This window comes from Dreissena polymorpha, chromosome 3 (assembly GCF_020536995.1).
Source record: "Dreissena polymorpha isolate Duluth1 chromosome 3, UMN_Dpol_1.0, whole genome shotgun sequence".
NCBI lineage: Eukaryota > Metazoa > Mollusca > Bivalvia > Myida > Dreissenidae > Dreissena > Dreissena polymorpha.
This window is the reverse complement of record NC_068357.1, coordinates 72373292-72396354: the sequence shown is the minus strand read 5'-3', so window position 1 is coordinate 72396354 and position 23063 is coordinate 72373292. Positions and strand designations below refer to the sequence as shown.

General features: G+C 35.6%; 1 protein-coding gene across 3 annotated transcripts in view; it reads right to left on the bottom strand.

Annotated features, from left to right (window-relative positions):
* Positions 1-2255: 2255 nt before the first annotated feature.
* Positions 2256-23063, bottom strand: part of LOC127874716 (serine/threonine-protein phosphatase 4 regulatory subunit 3A-like) — a 34883-nt gene continuing 14075 nt past the window's right edge. Inside the window, exons 8-16 of one of the 3 annotated variants that reach the window (XM_052419251.1) lie at positions 22164-22218; positions 21874-21950; positions 21366-21468; positions 20809-20967; positions 16742-16911; positions 9436-9587; positions 8551-8759; positions 8128-8345; positions 2256-6415 (exon numbers count right to left, since the gene is read on the bottom strand). In XM_052419251.1, the coding sequence (XP_052275211.1) occupies positions 6308-6415; positions 8128-8345; positions 8551-8759; positions 9436-9587; positions 16742-16911; positions 20809-20967; positions 21366-21468; positions 21874-21950; positions 22164-22218 (1251 nt within the window). In that variant the 3' untranslated portion in view covers positions 2256-6307. The remainder of the gene's footprint in view (positions 6416-8127; positions 8346-8550; positions 8760-9435; positions 9588-16741; positions 16912-20808; positions 20968-21365; positions 21469-21873; positions 21951-22163; positions 22219-23063) is intronic. The other 2 variants (XM_052419253.1, XM_052419252.1) reach the window with 2 other exon arrangements.

Genomic DNA, 23063 nt, shown 5'->3' with positions numbered 1-23063 from the left:
TTGAGTACATAATACTTCCAGGAGAAATGTTGTTCGAGTCCTTTATACTGCAAGTAGAAATTGTATTTGAGTACATAATACTTCCAGGAGAAATGTTGTTTGAGTCCTTTATACTGCAAGTAGAAATTTAGTTTGAGTCCTTTATACTCCATGATAAATGGTGTTTGAGTCCTTTCTACTGCCAGGAGAAATGGTGTTTGAGTACATTATACTGCCAGGAGAAATGTTGTTTCGAGTCCTTTATACTGCCAAAGAGAAATGTTGTTTGAGTCCTTTATACTGCCAGGAGAAATGTTGTTTGAGTCCTTTATACTGCCACGCGAAATGGTGTTTGAGTACATTATACTTCCAGGAGAAATGTTTTTTGGGTACATTATACTGCCAGGAGAAATGGTGTTTGAGTCATTTATACTGCCAGAAGAAATGGTGTTTTTGGGTCATTTATACTGCCAGAAGAAATGGTGTTTTAGTCCTTTATACTGCCAGTAGAAATGTTTTTTGATCCCTTTATACTGCCACGCGAAATGGTGTTTGAGTCCTTTATACTGCCATTAGAAATGTTGTTCGAGTCCTTTATACTGCCAGGAGAAATGTTGTTGGAGTCCTTTTTTTATACTGCCAAAAAAAATGTTGTTCAAGTCCTTTTTTATACTGCCAGTAGAAATGGTGTTTGAGTCCTTTATACTACCAGGAGAAATGGTGTTTTGAGTACATTATAATGCCAGTAGAAATGGTGTTTGAGTCCTTTATACTGCCATGAGAAATGTTTTTTGATCCCTTTATGCTGCCACTAGAAATGGTGTTTGAGTCATTTATACTGGCAGGAGAAATGTTGTTCGAGTCCTTTATACTGCCAGGAGAAATGGTGTTCGAGTCCTTTATACTGCCAGTAGAAATGTTCTTTGATCCCTTTATACTGCCACGCGAAATGGTGTTTGAGTCCTTTATACTGCCATGAGAAATGTTGTTCGAGTCCTTTATACTGCCAGGAGAAATGTTGTTGGAGTCCTTTTTTTATACTGCCAGAAGAAATGTTGTTTAAGTCCTTTTTTATACTGCCAGTAGAAATGGTGTTCGAGTCATTTATACTGCCAGGAGAAATGGTGTTTTGAGTACATTATAATGCCAGTAGAAATGGTGTTTGATTCCTTTATACTGCCATCAGAAATGTTGTTTGAGTCCTTTATACTGCCAGTAGAAATGTTCTTTGATCCCTTTATACTGCCAGTAGAAATGGTGTTTGAGTCCTTTATGCTGCCAGGAGAAATTTAGTTTGAGTCATTTATACTGCCAGGAGAAATGTTGAGTCCTTTATACTGCCAGGAGAAATGGTGTTCGAGTCCTTTATACTGCCAGGAGAAATGTCGAGTTCTTTGTACTGCCAGGAGTAATGGTTTTTGAGTATTTTATGCTGCCAGGAGAAATGGGGTTGAGTCTGTTTTACTGCCAGGAGAAATGGTTTTTTAGTATTTTATACTGGGAGAAATGGTGTTTGTGCCCTTTTGGCTGCAAGGAGTAATGGTGCTGAGCCCTTTATACTGCCAGAATAAATGGTGTTTTTAAACGATAGTTATTTTAAAATTGCATGATGAATATTACAGACTTGACGAGCTTTTTCATGGCAAAATTGACATTTGAACTCTGTCACCTTAATCATTAGGGCAGGAAGACGGGTGTTACATGTGACACACTGTCTCACTTTGATAATGTGTGGTAATTTATTTTAATATTACATGATAAATGACAAAAAACAGTCTAGACAAGCTGTGTTATGGCCAACTTTGACTTGTAACCTCTTAATTCAACCTTGAATTTTTAGGTAGGGAGATGGGTGTTAAAACGCGACATGCTGTGTCCTTGGGTAGTCATTTGTGAAAAGTAATTTTATGATTGCATTCTCTATAATGGAAAATGTTCACCTTTGACCTCTTAGTGTGGTCTTAACCTTTGAGGTAGGGAGTCATAGATTACACTTGAAACGTCGCGTCATGATAGTGAACACTGTGGTCACAGTTAAAAGTCCATACACACAGACTTGACCATTGTGACCTCTACAAGGAGCTTTCCACAAGCGAGTTCAACAAAACTTACCAGAGTATATAATACTGCAAAGAATAATGCAGTTTATGTTATAGCATACAAACAAAAATATTCGCCAGCTGAATTTATATATATTGTTTATAGAAATCTTAAGGAAATTCAATGTCTTCATGAGTCAGTTTTAAATGTTTTGATAAATCAAAGAGAAAACAATATAATTTCAATAGTTTTTTTATTTAGTTTTGTTGATGATTTATTTGTACATGATAAAGACATAATATTTTAACACATTTCTATGTCACAAGTCTGTTTGTGAAAAATAAACAGATCAAGTTGCAACACATTATAAACTACAAACAAACAAAATATAAAATTTGATTTGTACAATACTAGCAAGGTTTCTAGAAGATTTGTGTTGGTAACAGCTTACAGGAAGAAATGAAAGAGCATCAGAAAACATCAGACATAGTTTTGTAAGTTTACAAGCAGCTGCTTAGATCAAAATAACAGACTTAACACAATTAACTAGATCATAAAACAGTAGAACAACCAAAATGGTCCACAATTTTAGTAAATTGTATGAATTCAATCACTTTACTTGTCCAATTATATAATGAATTATTCGAAAAACTGAATACAATTCTTATGATACTGAACAAGGCCCAGCCTTAGCTAACAATGAAGCTGCTTGACATTTTAGGACTGAGACACATGACCCGCATCATGTAAAATTGGGTCTTGTGACGTATGCAGCCAGCACAGCTCATGACCAGCCAGCACCATCATAACGTCTGGTTAGGAGCTACGCTGTCCTTTATCCCTTTCCCACTCAGAAGCAAAGTGAAAAGCCAAAACAGCCTGCGCGTAACTAGCAGTCTGTTCACGTTTAATTCTGTTTGCTGCTCATCAGTAACTAAGGGTTGGAACTTAAAACATTAAAAAATTGGCTCTAGTAAGAAAGGCCTTTAATAAAATTTAACTTTCAGGGGGACTACAAATGCGTAAGCATACGTATCTAAGTGGTAAAGGATTAAAGTCATACAAAGCTCCGGGGTGTCATAAGAAGCTCCTAACCAGACTGTGTGAATGCAAATGCTGGGATTGGGCTAACCAGGCTGCAAATGACGTAAAATGCCAGTTTTCAAGATGTGGCTTATATCATTATGCTCTTTTGCGAAGGAAACAAAACTTGGTGTTAATAGGCAGATGGACCAACATTTGATCCAGTCAACAGCACAAAAAACACAGCATTCCATGTTACTGCATTTCATGTAAATGATAAAATTGTAAAAAAATTACTCCAATTAAACTTTGAAGATGGGGAAAAATTTCACTTTTATTTGAAGAAGGGAGATTCTTCTCTTTTACTGGCTCAGTTGTGTTTTTTAATTAGATATGCTTATTCTTCTGTTTTACTTACTTTCTAAAATGTCCAAACTTGTGTGACAAATTTTGTATAAATATAGAACTAGTCATTGTACAAACTATTGATCTAAAACAAGGACACACTTAGACCTTATAATAAAGTTTAAATAAATAGTTCAATTAAAATGCATCACAATTTCAATGCATTTGAAAAAATAATGGCAAAGCAGCCTGTACAAATTCATAGAATATACACGTTAAAATAAAAAATTTGCTACAATGATAACTTTAGAAAGGATAAAATATACAATGAAATGATTATGAAATTGAGTTAACTAATCACAAAACAAGCATAAAGGTGTCATCCATACACATTTTATTCTAATGCACTCTCTAGATTAAATACCGCACAATGCAAATGAGGTTCCTATATGCTTCCACTTGTTTCTGGAATTCATAACACTCTGCAGACATACAAAAGCATCGCTAACTTGTAGCTTTCTTGGCATTAAATTTATTGTAACTAACCTATACACAGATTAAAACTTAATATGGCATTAATGATATCAACCCAACGAATGCAGCCATTTCAAACGCCGAGCATACACAGTTAACGTATTAACTAGAAACTGTTGGGAACTGTCAACTGAGGAAATCTTATGAGTTTTTTTAACTTTTTTTGCACAATTTACCAATTTTAAACACGAGGCCTTTACGACTGCGTGTTAAGGAATGTAATGTTATACCAATGCGGCCAATACAAAACATTGCAATTCAATTTCACTCAAACTTTACCTTTATTCAGGTGCCCACGTTTGGCTCCCACCCCCAACACCAACCAATAAGCTATAGTAGAATGGATGTCTCCCTGGCTTATATTGGTAAATCTGGAGACCACCCAAGATGTTGAACTACCCATGTTTGTTTGGAGGTTATATAAACTTGAAAAGCTGCTCACCCCGAGGTGCTAGGAAAACTTCACAAGAATGTTGTCATAACAATCTGTGAACCTATCCTTGGAATCCTTTCATCTCTCTGCCGCTTAGTCTTATTGTAGTTTTTTATTTCAGTGATGGAAATATGCAGTTCAATCAAGAAAGCCCAAATTCCTGATGATATAGTCAGAGAAAGCCCAGTTAAAAATGTCCCTGTGCAAAACTTGCTGCTAGACATTCCCTAGGATTTATTCAAACCTATCAAGCGCTTTTACTTTTAATCTGCAGTTATTCATTCTACAAGGGTTGAGTGGACCTTGACAGGCTTTTCTTCTAGTTAAGATTGACAACATGTTTAGTTTCTTGCATCTTTCCATCCAGTTTACATACTCTAACTCACCGATACACTCCAGTACATTTGAAGTAGAACGTCAAAAAATGTCCCCTGCACACAGAATCCCAGGAAAGCAGTATGAATCTTTCACACAACTCACTTGAAAGTATTCATAGAACTGACCAACAGTAAAATGTAACATGGTATTGGTCATCAAACTGAAAAATTAACTTATTTAGATTTTCAAAAATCATAACATCAATTTCAGCAACCAAAATATTGATGTGTTTTGGTAAAAATTAACTAAGAATACAGTAAAGAAATTCATGGTGATAAAATGTAGATGTTTTACAATAGATTGTGAAGTGCATTAATATTTCTTTTAAAATATCTACTATTCCTAATTTGGCATGGACACCATATTCAATAAGCGGATTTTTTATGTTGAAATTCTTATGAATAAAGAAATCATCCATTTGAATTATGATCAGACATTTTTTATGTTGTGTTCTGTTTTTTAAATTATATATGTGTGTTTTTAGCTGGAATTTAATGCAAGTGATAGCACAAATGAATGTATTTGGAGGAAAAAATATTGAAACAAATATTACAAACAGCGGACAAAACTTTACAATAGCAATGTACAAAATGTTCAAATGATAACATATCTGAGATCACCCATTGAACCAGTTCTAAACTCTTTAAATAACACGTTTCTATAAACATACAGCTTTAAGCACTTCTAAAAGCTCTAAAAAGTTGTCAAATTTCAGGGTTTTGAAGTTCTAATTTATCACAGAGTTCGGTATGCTGATAAAACCCTTATTGCTACTTTAAACAAATATTATAATTTTGTAAAAATGACTTTTAACAATTTTCAGTAAACAGGAAGTTATATTATAGATATAATTTGATATTCATTTTATAACAATGAAAAACAAATATTTGTTAGCATACTAATACAAAAATAAATATATAATTAGTCTTAAAATATTCAGATTAATATGAAGTGAACATGTGAAAAACATTAATTTGTTAAAATCTTTAAAAACTGGACAAAGAAATCACACAGTTTTTTAGCTATCAATAAATGTAAGTAATAAATGGCCAATACACAATACACAGTGACACTATCAGTTCTACACAGTTCCGTAGTTCAGGTAAAGAACTGAAAGTGTCCATGGCACAGGTACAAGCATTGATGATGGATGGACGTCCGTCCAGACACTGGCAGGGGTGTGATGTTCTGAGCACCGAGATTCCGCACTTGTAAATGCATCTCCTCTAACGGTCCCTGCACATCCACAGCAGTCACTTCTTATGCACCATTTTTTTGTTACGAATCTTTTACATGCAGCATCAGCCCTGCAGACTATGAAGCTGCATTCAGTTGGGAAACACAGCTCAGTCAATGCCCCATGAAAGCCTATAATAGAGCCGTGCTGAGATACCCATTTCACAATTTTCTCTGATCAGCAACCTCGTGTACTCCAAAGGTCAGCGAAATATAAATATTACACTAAGACAATAGGCCAGCACTATCTCACAGGTGGGTGGGGTAATGACATACACACGGATATCACCATGTCCCAGCTGCACCTCAGTTTTATGTCTCCTAACATTAGCACATTCATTAAGTGGCTATACGCGCCCGTTTGGGTGAAGGTCCGATGTTCTCGGCTGAGTCCCCATCATCGTCGTCAGAATCCTCGTCGGGGTAGTCTACAAGGCCAATGCCCGGCTGCAAGCACAACACACAATCTTAAACACTGGCGAAGTCATTGAAGCTTTATGAATGAATACTTACTAAGCAAAAATGGGTCTTATGGAATTCAATGCCGGCATAGGTCCCGAGATGCGCTGTCTGCAGTAATGTCATACAAGAAGCTACCCTGCTGGCTATTTAGTCACGCAAGATTTCTTGGTCTCATTAGCGGACAGGGTATCTGGGTAGACTGGGTACATGGGCAGGCTGTCTGGAGCTATGTTTTCTGCATATGGCATAAGACCCATTTTCACATGATGAGGCTCATAAATACATATTTTTGAAGTGGAACTAAAAGCTAATAACACTTCCGCTATCAAGTTGAATCTCCAAATTTGATTGAAAAAAGACAATAAATCTGACATCAAAATGGAACAAGACTATTGCCAATCAATATAGTCCCCTACCGGCTCCACCATTGTCAGAATATTTTTTTTTATTTGTTGCCATAGCAACAAGAATTTTTGACGTAGGAACCAAATGAAATGACGTGCATAATGTCCATATTGCCATCTATCATTTTTTCAAGTGTCATGAAAAAATATTAAGAACTTTTTAAGTTATCGCAGGATCCAAAAACCACCATTTTCAGCAGTATTTCTAGTCTATTTGTTGCCATAGCAACCAGAATTTTTGACGTAGGAACAAAATGAAATGACGTGCATAATGTCCATATTTCCATCTATCCATGTTTCAAGTTTCATGAAAAAATATGAAGAACTTTTAAAGTTATCGCAGTATCCAGAAAAGTGTGACTGGCAGACTGACAGACAGACAGACAGAAAGACAGAGCGCAAACCTTAAGTCCCCTCCATTGAAACCGGTAGGGGACAATAAACAAACAATATGTGCCTGTTATATAAGGCACAATCTGACACTCTAAAAAAACAATCTAAAACTTTAAACAAGAGGGAAATTATGGTCCTAAAGCGCTCACCTGAGTCTATATTACACTAATTGTAAAACACTCAAACTGGTGACCTTGTTTGTTTTGTTGAACTTGAGATTAGAATATGGCCTTTATATTGTTGAGGTAAACATTCTGACCAAGACCACATTTCATCAAGATAAAATCACAAACATATATGGCTTCCTGAGTGGGAACAAGGATTTTCCAAGAAGTTACCTGGTGACCTAGTTTTTGTACCCACTTGATATAAATATTGGTAAGATAAACATTCTTACCAAGTTTCATTAAGACCGAGTCATAAATGTTATGTCTAGTGATTAAAAGATTTGTATTATACTTGACCAGTTGACCTAGTTTTAGGATGCTCCTGACAGAGATTCGAATTTGGTCTAGATATATCTAGAAAAAAATTCTAACAAAGATTCATTGAGGTTCAATCATTAATAAAGCTTCTAGAGTGGTTCAAGGTTTTTCTTAGATTTGAACTGGTGACCTAGTGTTTTTTACACAAGTGACCCAGTTTTGAACTCGGTCTAGATATTGTCATGATAAAAATTCTGACCATTTCTAAAAGATTAGGTGTAAAATGTTACCCCCAGACTGGTAATGAGTGTAAAAGTTAGAAGATCATGCACTGAATTATGCCTGGCAGAGACTTATCACAATTAGCTCAAATCAAACATCTGATACAGTAATTAACAAAGAATCTGATAATGTAATTTGCAATCTAAACCTCAAACACGAAGCAAAACAATCTGCACACAAATTGAGCACCCACCCTTTTTGCGTTGTTCAAGGGGGCAGTGATAGGTGAGGATGCTGGAGTGGGGCAGGTCACAGGTCGCCCAGGAGAACCAGGGCTTCCAGGACTATTGGGGCGCTCCGGGGAATTCAGCGGGCTTGTCAGTGGGCTGTTCTTTAAAGTGATATTGATGGGCGAGTTGGTCTTGTTTATGATTCGAGTGGTGCTCTCTTTTAAATCGTCTATATCTTTGGCTGAAAGGTAGAAGGTATTGATATTCATATTTATTTACAGTTATATTTGACCTTTTTATTATTTATAGACATCTGGAGTGGTAATGTTAACCTCGTTTATTTAAAAGTTCTATAATTCAATGAAAATTATTTAAACTTAAGAAATTCTTACTGACATTTCCAGTACTATGATGTAAACATATAAAGCATGAACCAAAATATTTACTGTCGAAGAGCGCACCAGCACGCCTGGGCTCTGTTGGGAACTTTCCAAGCTCTAGATCGTTGCCCAGCTTGCTGTGGATGTCAGACATGGGCACGATGTTCTCACCATCATCCACATCATCCTCCTGGTCAAACCACATCTCTTCATCCTCCTCCAGGGCTCGCGGGTCACGGCGGAAACGATTGTTGCGGATTGACAGAGCAGAGTTACTAGGGAAAACAGAACAGTTTCTGTTTGTATGATGAGATGATTGTAACATGTTTAAAATACATCAGTTAACAAGCAAGTTGAAGATTGCTCATGTCAATAGTTAATAGCAAAATGACTTTTTACAAAATAGTTTAGGCCAACTGTAATTATGAAAAATTAATAATCTAACAACAGAACTTTTTCAGGTCTGCTTGGTCATTAAGAAATGCTTTTTTGGATCAAATATACATTTACATGAAATCAGTCACAAAATTTGTGTTTTGTTATAAGTTGTTTGGCCTAGGCAATTGAGAATCTGATAAGCCAACAAGCCAACATGTACATATATGTACAAGAGCACGCCTAAATATGAGCAACAACGTGCAAAAATGTGTAATAAGACGAATGCACCAAGCATAGCTCCAGACCAGCCAGCGCAACCATGCTGTATGGTCAGGAACTAAGTTGCTACACAATCATGTAGGATTTTGTGGTCTCATAAGTGGACAGGGTAACTCCTGACAACACTGCCCAGATGTGCATGCTGTATAGGAACAACTCTGGCCGCGTATTGCATGAGGCCAATTTTCGCATGACACAGGTCATCAAAATTTCGCAAAAAAATATGGCTTGCGCTACAGATCTTACACTGAGGACTACAGGTAAAATAATAAGAAGCGTGTGTTGTTTACATACATGACATACCCCTCAAAGCCGAGAGATTTGTCCTTGATCTTCTCTTGTTCGTAGGTGGTCTTGAGGGAGTCGAAGGTGTTCACATAGTCCACATGCTCTAACTCATGTATGTGGGCCTCCACGATGTGGTTACACAAAGACTTGATAGCCTCCTGAAACATTTATGTTCAATCTTTAATTAGGAAAATCATTACAGAATTTTAGAATGTATATACATTTTTGTAGGTGTGAACTAGGCATGCATAAACAATGCACCAAAATACCCCAAAATGGAAGGTAGCAGGCTTTTAGTAAGTTTGAACAAGAGATGTGTTTGTCAGAAACACAATGCCCCCTATTGCGCCGCTTTGAAGCCATATATTTGACCTTTGACCTTACAGGATAACCTTGACCTTTACCACTCAAATGTGCAGCTCCATGAGATACACATGCATGCCAAATATCAAGTTGCTATCTTCAATATTGCAAAAGTTATCCCAAAACTTTAACAGACCTGTTTACCCTACCGACTGCTTCTCAGTAGTATGGAGGGCATCTCTCAGTAGTTTGGGGCTGTTGTCAGTAGTTTTAAACTTTTCAATCATTTTGAGCATTAAAACACCATGACTGGGTCACATATCAGTTTAACGGTACATAAAGCATTAGATGAATTTACTTGCTAATAATAAAATCTGTTAGGTGATTTGTTTTTGCTTTGATGTTTTACAGCCTGTGCCATTTGGATTAGGAAAATAAGCCCGATAAACCATGAAATTGGGAAAAAAACGCGATAAAACATGAAATTTGTAGACATTAAGCATTATACATACGAATATAAGTAACAAAATTAAAATTGTTTTTAAGTGCATGTTTGACAGCCTTTTATATTATAAAGTGCTGCTTCAATGTCTTTTTAAAATGAAGACAATATTTAGATAATATCCATCCACATGCATATTAAACTTGCAATAATCTATAGATTCTTTAATACACCATTTGATCATAAGCTCTTTAAGAGTAGCTATTAATTTAATTCAGTATTTTTTTTAATTAAATATCATAAGGGTTAACATAAACAAATATTGACAAACATCCTTTAGTGTTCTTGTTGTGTTAATAATGTATTAAATGGAGTTAGAATAATATATTTTATTTGTTTACCTTTCAATATCTTGCACTTTACAACCTCAGTTCAATGCTATTTCATTAAACCGTACAGCGTAACAAACATAATAAAGCAGAATATGCATATGAATCTGATTATACACAGATCCACTAACATATAAATCAAATCATGTTTGTCTCTTTCCATTTTCGAACGATACTCATCTTATTATAATAAATGCTCTAACTTTGTGAGTAGACTAAATTCCAATTTTCCAACACTCGTTTCCATGACGCACATTCACTGTGCAGATTTCTGATAAATATTTGTGTTTTTTTTAAATCTCAAACGTAGTATGTTGCGTTAATTGACACATCCATTACATTATTCCCTTATGACCATATGATATTATCCGTTGTTAATTTGAATGGTATTTATTATTTTCGCCTTTAATCGCAATTTCTCGTCTGCTTGCCGCCATCTTCGACGTGTGTAAAAACAGGCGTGCTCAATCCCGATACATCGACTATCGTCGGTATTCTCCGCAATAGAAATAGAGATGTGTATGCTGGATAGCAACGTAAAATCATATATCTTCGGCTAAATTTGCGAACCAATACGCAAGTCAGTTCGGTGACGACTCGACAAACTCGATCAGCACTCGTTCCCCGGGAGGCTTGAATTACAACGTTTTTTACTATGCAAGCACCAAAATGATTATGATTGTGATTGATAAATTACCCGTTCAGACCGAAAATAAGCGAAAGTACGATTAAAATCTGAAATTTGTCCATTTTGATCGATGGATCTGTAGTTTTTCAGTACAAATCTGTAGTGCGTAGTTTAGCCAAATAATCCGTAGTAACATCGGCGAATCCGTAGAAGTAAACAGGTCTGCTTTAACCAAGGCTAAAGTTTTTGGACAGAATGACAGAGTGACAGAATGACAAACAGGCCAAAAAACAATATACCCCCGATCATTCGATCCGGGGCATAAAAAGTTCACCATTATAGCAGCAACACTTTCGGAGTTAACATATCAGAATGTAAATATGACGGCCTCAAGGCCCTAGGTCGTTCAACTGAGACATATAAAAACTAAACTTTTATGTGCAGATTTTGCAAACTTTGTGCTATAACTGTGGCTTTTTCTCTCTGAGTTTTTCACTATATGAAACAGAAGCTATATGATCTGAGACAGTATTAGAACAAAAACAACAAACAACAAAAAAACAAGTTACCCGTAAGATGGGGCCATTTTAACCCCAGGTGATTTAAAACAACTTTGTGGAAGACCATCATACGATGCCACACAAGTATTCAATGCCTTATCCATGCAGTTAAAGAAAAAAAGATTTGTTTAGTTATTTAATACGCAAGTCTATATAAATCATGTTACAGCTGGAGCGTGGTTAGTTTTTTCCACCTGATTTGAACAACTCAATAGATGTCAACAATACAATGATATATGTCAAATTCTGCACAACACACACTTCCTTGTTTCAGAGAAGAGTTTTTAAAATTTTAATTTTTAAATATTTGTTTAACTCCTGCCACCAACATATGCAAAAGATCCTGGACAACTTTCTTAGAGTGATCCCAGAAAACATTCTTATCCCCAAAAATTTCCCATGAGCACAGCAAAAAGCAGAGAATACAGAAATACATTCGAAGACTAAAATCACTTCATTATGAAATAGGATTTACATGCTGAGTGCATTTGGACATATTATTGCACCAAACCAAATATGCAAAAATTTATAGAATAACTACAAACAGAAATAAGATAGTTTCATAAGAAATGTAGGCATCTATGTAGTTTACTCCTGTGAGAAAAAAATACATGTAATACTGCTATGAATAATACTACAAAATATTATAATTTTAAAATTAGGTCACGTTTCACACTCATTACTTATTGTTGAGAGGTTTTTAAACCCCGATACAAGCAGTCTTCACACTGACTTTCAGCCAGACAGCTTGGGGCTGGTGAAATGTTTTTCACACTATTACAAATTTCATGATTTATTTAGTCCAGCTATAGATTTTTAAAACTGTTTCTATGAAAGCACAATTATTCTTGTTAGTGTTTTAAATACATAACTGTGAAGAAGCTTTAAAGGGTTTAACCCTATTGTGTAGTCCACATATTTTGAGGTCGTTATCCTGTTTACACATATATAATAACATGATGTATCTTTTTAGTTGATTAACAATACTTGTGACATTCGCTTATTCTTACCCTGCATATGGAAATGTTGACCTGTAAATATGTGTACCAGTAACACCATTGTACTGCACACTTTCAAAAAAAGATCGTTGTTCTATTAGACAGCAACAACAAAAAAAGATTTATAACCAGATGCTTAACTAATGATCTGCCCCAAAAACATGATGCCATGTTTTTGAACAAACCTTCAACCTCAACCCAGATACATACAATTTCTTAATAATCTGAGAAAGTTTCACGATAAGTTGGTCAAAATGTGAATTATAATAAACAGATAATATTGTTTCACTATAGCAACATAAGCAGGTATTGAAGAATTTTTACTAAGTCCCTACCACTCGCTCTGAAGGGCAAGTAAGTCTGTGAATCCACTAGCCCTGCAGTTTAATCTGCTTGCCCTTTTTTGAAAGCCTTTAGATATAAGCAACCAAGACCATTTTTGTTACTCAAGACAGGTTTGATTGACAAAGGTTGTTGGTAATTTGTTGCTGATTGATTTGCTGAGAACAAAAGGCAATAGCTCTTATTTAAGAAAGTGTAGGGTTACGGTTCTTACAATAACAATTTTAACATTTTAACATTTAAGGTCACAGTGACCTTGACCTTCAAATGAATGACATTGAAATGACCAGTGGTCATCTTCTAGTACTGGCCAATCTTTATTTCAAGTTTGAAGACTCTAGGTACAAGCATACCAAAGTTATAACATGAAATAAGAACTTTAACATTTTTACATTCAAGGTCACAGTGACTTTGACCTTCAAATGAATGACCTTAAAATGTCCAGTGGTTACTTACTAGTTCTGGCCAACCTTCATGTCAAGTTTCAAGACTCTAGGTCTAAGCATACCAAAGTTATAACAACTTTAACATTTTTACATTCAAGGTCACAGTGACCTTGACCTTCAAATGAATGACCTTGAAATGTCCAGTGGTTACTTACTAGTTCTGGCCAACCTTCATGTCAAGTTTCAAGACTCTAGGTCCAAGCATACCAAAGTTATAACAACTTTAACATTTTTATATTGAAGGTCACAGTGACCTTCACCTTCAAATGAATGACCTTGAAATGACCAGTGGTCATCTGTTAATCCTGGCCAACCTTCATGTCAAGTTTGAAGACTCTAGGTCCAAGCATACCAAAGTTATACCATGAAATAAGAACTTTAACATTTTTACATTCAAGGTCACAGTGACCTTGACCTTCAAATGAATGACCTTGAAATGACCAGTGGTTACTAACTAGTTATGGCCAACCTTCATGTCAAGTTTCAAGACTCTAGGTCCAAGCATACCAAAGTTATAACAACTTTAACATTTTTTATATTGAAGGTCACAGTGACCTTGACCTTCAAATGAATGACCTTGAAATGACCAGTGGTCATCTGTTAATCCTGGCCAACCTTCATGTCAAGTTTGAAGACTCTAGGTCCAAGCATACCAAAGTTATACCATGAAATAAGAACTTTTAACATTTTCGAGCACGCCGCCACCCCGCCCGCCCGCCCGCCCGCCCGACAACATCAATCTATAAGCCGAGATTTTTTCAAAAAAAATCCGGCTAAAAATCTGTCCTTGTCCGACCACTGTCCTTGCCCATCCAATGTCACTTGCAAATCAGAGCAGACATGTTGATCTTTTGATTCCTGCACATATGAAAAATTGTCCACTGACAAGGCATCCATGTTTTTCACTGGATAGGAAAGAGCTCACTTGTTAGAGATATTATTTGAACTATCGATAGAGACATTTTTATGAAGATTGCAACAAGAGATGTTCGTCAGAAACACAATGCCCCCTACTGCACCGCTTTGAAATAAAATTTATATTTATCATTTGGCAGGTATAGAAATCATCTCCCTTTAGTCCACAGGTATGTAATGAACCCTACCATTCACAAATTAGTACAGGAAAGAAATGATAACTAGAGCTTTGTCACAGAGGTGACGAATACCCCCACATGCCGCATTGACACAGAATATTCTGTATGTTGTCTTCACAAAAAACAGCGAACACCATGCTCAATGTTTAAAACGCAATAAGTGACCCTGTGACCTAGTTTTTGACCCAGCATGGCCCATGTTCGAACTTGACCTACACATCATCTAGATACAACCTCTGACCAAGTGTGGTAAGGGTCAGATGAAAACTACTTGAATTAGAGAGCGGACACCATGCTGAATGTGTAAAACATACTAAGTGACCCCGTGAGCTAGTTTTTTATCTGGCATGGTCCATGTTCGAACTTGGCCTTAAGATCATCTAGATAAAACTTCTGTCAAATTTTGTGAAGATCGGATGAAAACTACTTGAAATAGAGAGCGGACGCCATGCTGAATGTTAAAAAAACGCACTAAGTGACCCTGTGACCTAATTTTTGGCCCGGCATGGCCCATGTTCAAACTTTGCAAAGAGATCACCTACATACAACTTCTGACCAAGTTTGGTGAAGATGGGATGAAAACTACTTGAATTAGAGAGCGGACAACATGCTGAATGTTTAAAACGCACTAAGTGACAATGTGACCTACTTTTTGACCCGGCATGACCCATATGCGAACTTGGCCTAGACATCATCTAGATACAACTTCTGATCAAGTTTGGTGAAGCTCGGATGAAAACTACTTGCATTAGAAAGCAGACACCATGCTCAATTTTTAAAACGCACTCAGTGACCCCGCGACCTAGTTTTTGACCCGGCATGACCCATATTCCAACTTGAGCTAGCCATCATCTAGATACAACATCTGACCAAGTTTGGTGAAGATCGGATGAAAACAACTTGAATTAGAGAGCGGACACTTAATACGGACCGACAAACAGACCAACCGACAGACAAGCTCACTCCTATATACCCCCCTAAACTTCGTTTGTGGGGGTATAATTATATCATTATAAAAAACCTTTGACAAATCAATCATTTGAGTTATAAATAATCAAAATAAAAAATCTGTACAGTAACTGTGAAAAGAAAAGGAAATATATAATCTGAGATTTATAATTATATAAATTACTTCCCTTGAAAATAATTGTCTCCAACAAATCTCTATTTTTAGTAGCAAATTATTAAAAGCCACTACCGTGACTGTAGATTCACCACTCAAAATGTGCAGCTCCATGGGATACACATGCATGCCAGAAATCAAGTTGCTATGTTCAATATTGAATAATTATCTCCCTTTAAAGCTTATTACTTCCCTTGGATTTGTATTCTTGACTTTAGACCTTGAAGGATGACCTTGACCTTTTACCACGATGTGTTTGTCAGAAACACAATGCCGCCTTCTGCGCCGCTTTGATTTATTTAACAAAAATATATAATTTGGCAGGTCAGATAATAATGTCCATTTAAAGCTTATTACTTTCCTTCGATTTGTTTTTTCGACCCCGTGATCTAGTATTTGACCCGGCATGACCCATATTCGAACTTGGCCTAGATATTGGCTAGATACAACTTCTGACCAAGTTTCGTAAAGATAAGATGAAAACTATTTTAACTAGAGAGCGGACACGAAAAGTGTGACAGACTGACAGACAGACTGACAGACTGACATACGGACAGTGCGAAAACTATATACCCCCTTTTCTTCGAAAGGGGGCATAAAAACAAAAGTAACTTCTGGAGAGTTCACAAGCTTTAACTTAAATTTGACCTTTTGATCTAGCTTTTGACCCCAATGACCCAATACTCAAACTCAGCTCAGATATCATTTGGACAAATGTTCTCTGAAAGTTTTCTGAAGATTGGCCATAAATGTTGCCTACAGAGTATTCAAATGATTTTACTTTAATTTGACCAAGTGAATTAGTATTTGACCCCACATGACCCAGTTTCAAACTTGACCAAATTATCACTGGTACAGATCTGCTGACATTTTCATGAAGATTGGTACAAATGTGGCTTCTATAGAGTGGTGACAACACCAAGGGACAACTGACACAAAGAGGGAAGTTGGGCTTAGTAGAGCTATAAATAACATTAATTTACTCACCAATCGTATGTATTCAAATAACTCTATCATTGCCGAGTTTAGGAGATTATATTTATTGCCATTTGCTTTGAAAGCCTCCACAACTGGCTTGAACAAGTTGCCTTTGATGATGTATCGGTTATAAAACTCCTCCTTCAGTCCGATGATTTTTCTCATAAACCGTAAGGCACCTGAAACAGAAGATCAAAGAGACGTCTAAACAAAACCCTGCTTAAAACAAGAATGTAAGAATAAAGAACAGCAGTTTGTCTTTGATTTGTGACTTAACTGATTTATAAAACTGATTTATTTTACTGGTGGCTAATATTTCTTATAAAGAAGTTGGTCAAAATTGTTTCTTCTTTGTACAATTTTATTTTGGCTCTAGACAGTTAAAGAGTCAAAACTTGTATTTCTAAAGTTAAACCAGTCAAATGAAATTCAGGAATATACTTTAAACTCTTCTGTTCTTAAAATTGCATGAAAATTAATCTCTTAATGGACAAAAAGCAAAACCATTGCAAATCTTGATTATGCATGATTTACTTAGTGACATATGTGACATTCTAGGAGGTTCTTTTCTATGACTTCATATTAAGTTTAATATTTGATAGACCACTATGAAAGGCTTCCTTCAAGACCTTCCAAATCTCATGTAAATAAAAATTGACATTCAGCAGTAAAATTTTAATTGTTATTGTATGATTGCCACTAAAATATTCCAGCAGGAAATATGAATCCTTTTAACCCTTTCCCCATCAAAAGCAGTGAAAATGGCTTTTGCAAACAGCATAAATACCAAAACAGCCTGTGAGTAAAACGCAGTCTGTTCAGGTTTTTTTATTATGTTTGCTGCTCAACAGTATCTAAGGGTTGGAAATGAAGCCTTTAAACTTGAATATAGTAAGAAAAGTCTTTGAATTTAACTTTCTAAGTGACTGCAAATGAGTCAAAATACCTATCTAAGGGATAAAGGGTTAAGTCTGGGATAATAAGCAAAACCTTAGTATAACAAGACTATTGCCAAGCAGTATATGTCCCCTACCGGCTCCACCATTGTCAGAATTTTTGTTTATATATTTGCTGTCATAGCAATCAGAATTTTTGACGTAGGAACAAAATGAAAGGACGTGCATAATGTCCATATTGGGCCTAAATTAAAATTGAGTTTGTTTGCCCTTTACCGACCGACTCACTTTTTACCCCCCGACCCGAAAAATTTTATTGCGATTTCTGAAAACGTATTTTTTTTATTTTCGTTTTTTTTCGACAATCATAAAAGAGCCAACAGCAATATTTATTCGTGCGCGTATTTATATCCCTGTCTATTATTATAGCCCCTGACCGATCTAGGTCACTCCGATGGTTGGAATTTCATACGCCACAATATAGACAGTAATGCAAGCGTCTATAACCAGCATCGCGATCGGCAGTGTTCCGTGAAAATGGCCGAACGACATCATACTTAAGGTAGTGCACCTCTAATGATTTCCCGCGATTTATTTTACGATCATTGTCGATCTTCAATGATCGGTTATTTCCGAGAGATGCATTTTATTTTTTTCAAAGTTCGAATTTTGTTATATGTTTACGTAATTCCTTTAGAATACATTATTTTCACAATAAATATTGACTTTGATCCAAATATCATCTGAAAAAATACGATTTCGCGATTTCTTCAAAGATTGGCGAGCCTTTTTACCTGTTTACGTATGCATATCTAATTTAAGCTTGCGCAAATGTGAAGTTGTCGTGGCCTAGTGGTTAAGGCGATGGACTATAAATCTTTTGGGATCTTCCCGCGCAGGTTCGAATCCTACCGACATCGCATAGTTTTTGCGACACGTTTTATTTCTTTTCTAACGTAATTTGATTAAATGATGCATATAAAATTATGCTATGTTTTGTTGTTAATATGTTGAAATTTGTATGCACATCCTTCAATTTTTTAAATTAAAACAACGTTATGGCTAAATTGGGTGATTTACTGCTGAAAATACGGATGATGCATGTTGAATTTTTATTTTTATTTCAAAAAGTAAACGGTAAATTTGTCTATTTCTTGGTATTTTTGCTGTATTTAGTGTTTCTATAAAAACTATGTTTAAAATATAACTTAAATGGTACTATTTTGAATTTTATGACACTTTGTTTTTAACCGACCCAATTTTTACTTGGCTGAAATCACTTACATTTCATGGCGCTCTTCCATAGATAAAAATTTGTAAAAAATAAATGTCTGTAAAAGAATACTTATTTAATCTTGTTTAAATTTTAAACACCTTTACTGCATCTATACACACCAACAGCATGCCCATATTTAGAAATTTGAATGAATTATGGAACTTTTATATACCCCAGGGGTGAAAATAAACTGTACAAAAACTGAGCGTGGGGGTGGTTTTGAAAAAAACGGTATATTTTTTTAAAAAGCACGGAAAGCCTACCTACAAATTTGCATGTAGTTCAGTGAAATGATGCTGATTAAGAAAATAATTAATTAGATTATATTTGGATATGTGCCCATTAGAGGTGCACTACCTTAACTATTGGTTCGCGAAAGTAGTCGGACATATACGAGTTTACGTTCGTTGTACACATGCTGTTAACATGATCTAAGACGGCGGACAATGAAAAGAAATTACGATGCTCAGCGAGGACAAATGACTATCGAATTTACGACGGACATCATATAATTAGTAAGGATTAATGAAAAGAGCGTGTCATTCTACGATGGAGCATACGTTTTAGATACAAATAAAACTCTCTTTTTTGGAAATGTATGAACTGAATGTCACAGAACAAGTGTTTGAAAATTGGAATGCAGTCTACTCGCAAGGAAAAATACATTTAACAGTTACAGGATTATTGTTCGAAAATGCAAAATAAAAGACAAACATGATTTGATTTATATGCAAGTGGATCTGTGTTTAATCAGATTCATGTGCATATTCTGCTTTATTATGTTTGCCACACTAAACAGTTTACTGTAATGGCATGTTAGTGAAATGGATATGTAATGGTAAACTTATTTAAAATATTAATGTCTCTTAGCTAAATACATCGACAACACTCAAGTTTATATGTTTAAAGCGTTAATATATCCACAAACTGAATCTAACACCCTTAATTTATTTCCCCAAATCAAGTTTTCATGCTTATGTTAGTTGCAATAATACAACTCCCAGCTATTGACCCTCTGAGCTGTACGTATGTACTCATAAAAGCGCAGAGCATTCAAGAAGAAATAATGCTTTATAATAATGTTCAGTTTGCCCTTTTATGAATTTACTTTGCCATGACGAACTATGCACTAACCGGTCAAACACTTAAAATTGAGGCCTGTAAAAATTTCAGCTGGCCTGTGAATTGTTTCTCCTGGTAGGCAAGTCTGGCCTGTAAAATGTGACGGTCTTTCGCCATGTCTGAATTTTTCCATTAAAGGCTTTGGGCTGTCTTTCTACACTCCTTCAACGCTTGTTGCATGCTAATTAAGCGCAATTTAAGGGAAAGGTTAAAGTTAAAAATAAAAGCTGGCTGGCTGTTAAATAATTACAAATGCATTTGAGCAATTAACATCATATAATGAACAAATATTTAATGTAATAACACACAAACATGCATTTGATATTAATATATGCAAGAAACAGCAAACAAGATAATGTTAAGCTACATAGGGCTTCGTACACTGCAACAGTGCTTTAATAACAGTGTTTTAAATATTTATAGACTATTAGTGTATAAAAAATATAATTTCTCAAATAAAATAAAATAATTTTCCTACCTACCTACCCACCTGTAAAATTTAGGGTCGGTAAAGGGCAAACCATCAATATTTTAATTGTGGCCTTGCCATCTATCCATATTTCAAGTTTCATGAAAAATATGAAGGACTTTTAAAGTTTTTCGCAGGATACAAACAAGTGTGACAGACTGACAGACAGACAGACACACAGAGCGCAAACCATAAGTCCCCTCTGGTGAAATCGGTAGGGGACAAAAACAAAACCCAACATGTATTTGCACCACCCATCTACTTTTTACTATAATTTGATAAGACAAATATTCAGCCAAGACCAGCTACTTACATAGTAACAAGAATGCATGGCGTGACCTGAGAAGCACAAGGACTCTGCGTAATAGATCTTTACTGATGATGTAGTTTTTGATGTTGTATGTGTGATGCTCCACACAGAATGTCAACAATTCTAAAATAAGACTCAAGAGTTGCGCAGTCTGGAAATCATCTGAAACAAAAAATGCTCAACTTTAAGATTCACAGTATATTTTCAAAACAAGTTTCATAGAGGACATAACATTTAGTGGTTTGCAATTCCAATTTCACCTGTCTTTTATGACAATAAACATGATTGCCAGAAATATCAAAATATGCAAAGTCTTTAATGGGTTGTAAGGAAGTCATATTTAAATGCAAAATCTCTTGTGGTTTATATTTTATGATGCTATACACATTAGTTTCAAGTCATTAACGAGTCATCCTCAGTTAAACAAACAGAAAGAGAAGCTTGCTCCAATGTACATCCCCTGATAAGCTACTATGGCCGCAAAATAATAATACATGTCTGATTGAAGTGTTTTAACAGTTCTAAAAGAACCCAGACCACATTTCCCCTGGGGTGTGTACCTTTGCTGGGTTTGTCCTCGGCAGTCACAGCAAACAGTGGGGCAGTTAGGACATGCATACTATGCTTGTAGAAAAAACTCAGGAACTCTGTCTTCTCCGTCTTCTGCAGAGTTCAGATAGTCAATGTATGCCACATGTGGCACAAGTGAACATATTCTTATAAAATAATGACTGTTTTAATAATTTTAAAGAAGATATATATGTCCAAAAAGTTGTGAAGTTCTTAATTTTACTACAAACAAGATCGTTTTAATAATTTGAAAGTCAGACATTAATGAGCTTTGTCTTTAAAATAACTAGTAAAATGCCTATATAACTTGCAGAGATTTTGAGTTATTTATTAATGTATTTTGGAATTATAAAAATGCTCATAACTACTCATTGCAAAATTGCACTGATCATTGTGTAACTCAAACAATATCTCATTGCTTAGGTACAATGTACATTAAAAATGCCTAGATAACTATGAGCATTTGCTGAGGGGTTTATTGCTACATAAAGAGCTCACCATCTGCACAGCTATCATATTCTCTGGGTCAATCAACAGTCGGATAATACTCATCAGCTGTACTGCTCCACCCAGCTCTGAAAACATAAACACACGCCTGCATCAACACTTAATGGAAAGATTGGACCCCTTATGGACATAAACACATGTATGGGTAAAATTAACAGACCCCTTGATACGCAAGGAAAAGGCCTGCAATGTAAGGGCAGTCCTTTAACATTATACCACTTGTGCTTCAAATGACATTGAAACCTTATATTGTTAAAGAGATCAAAAAGGCATCCTCATACCTGCATCAGGGTCGTTGATCATTTGTTCAATGACTAGGTTGATAAGAAGATCATCCTGCAAGCAGAAAACAGCACAACATTTACAGCTTAAACAAGCTATACAAGAACATGGTGTGGATTCATTGCCATTTTCATTTTGGAAAACCTTTTGGCTAAAATCACTTTTCGACATCCTCTTTTTTGCAGTACACATCTATAATAATTGTTGTTACTAAATATATATATTATGACTATAATAAGATCACTTAAATCATATCTCTAACAGGTAAATTCGTTGAATTGATATCCCCCGCCAATATGCTTCTGGACACAAAAGTGTTATATTTGACACTCAAAAAAGCATTTTTTCAAGATACAAAGGGCCATAACTCCTTTATTATCCAATGGTGTACAATGCCATTTGGCTAAAGTTTTGGTTAAAGTTTTTGAATTAGTTTTTTTGACCTTTGACCTTGAAAGATGACCTTGACCTTTCACCACTCAAAATGTGCAGCTCCATGAGATACACATGCATGCCAAATATCAAGTTGTTATCTTGAATACGGTATTGCAAATGTAATGACCAAGGTTAAAGTTTTGGTTAAAGTTTGGGACACACACATACAATGACAAACAGGCCAAAAACAATATACCCCTGATCTTTCGATCCGGGGGCATAAAAATTCATTATTTACCTTTAAAAAATATTACTTCCCTTGTAAAAATGATCTGTACCTGCCAAATGATAAATAGAAATTATACCCTCTAAAGCTTGTTACTTCCTTGGATTTTTTTTACCTTTGACATTGAAGGATGACCTTGAAGGATGACCTTGACCTTTCACCACTCAAAATGTGCAGCTCCATGAGACACACATGCATATCAAGTTGCTATCTTCAATATTGCAAACGTTATGGCCTA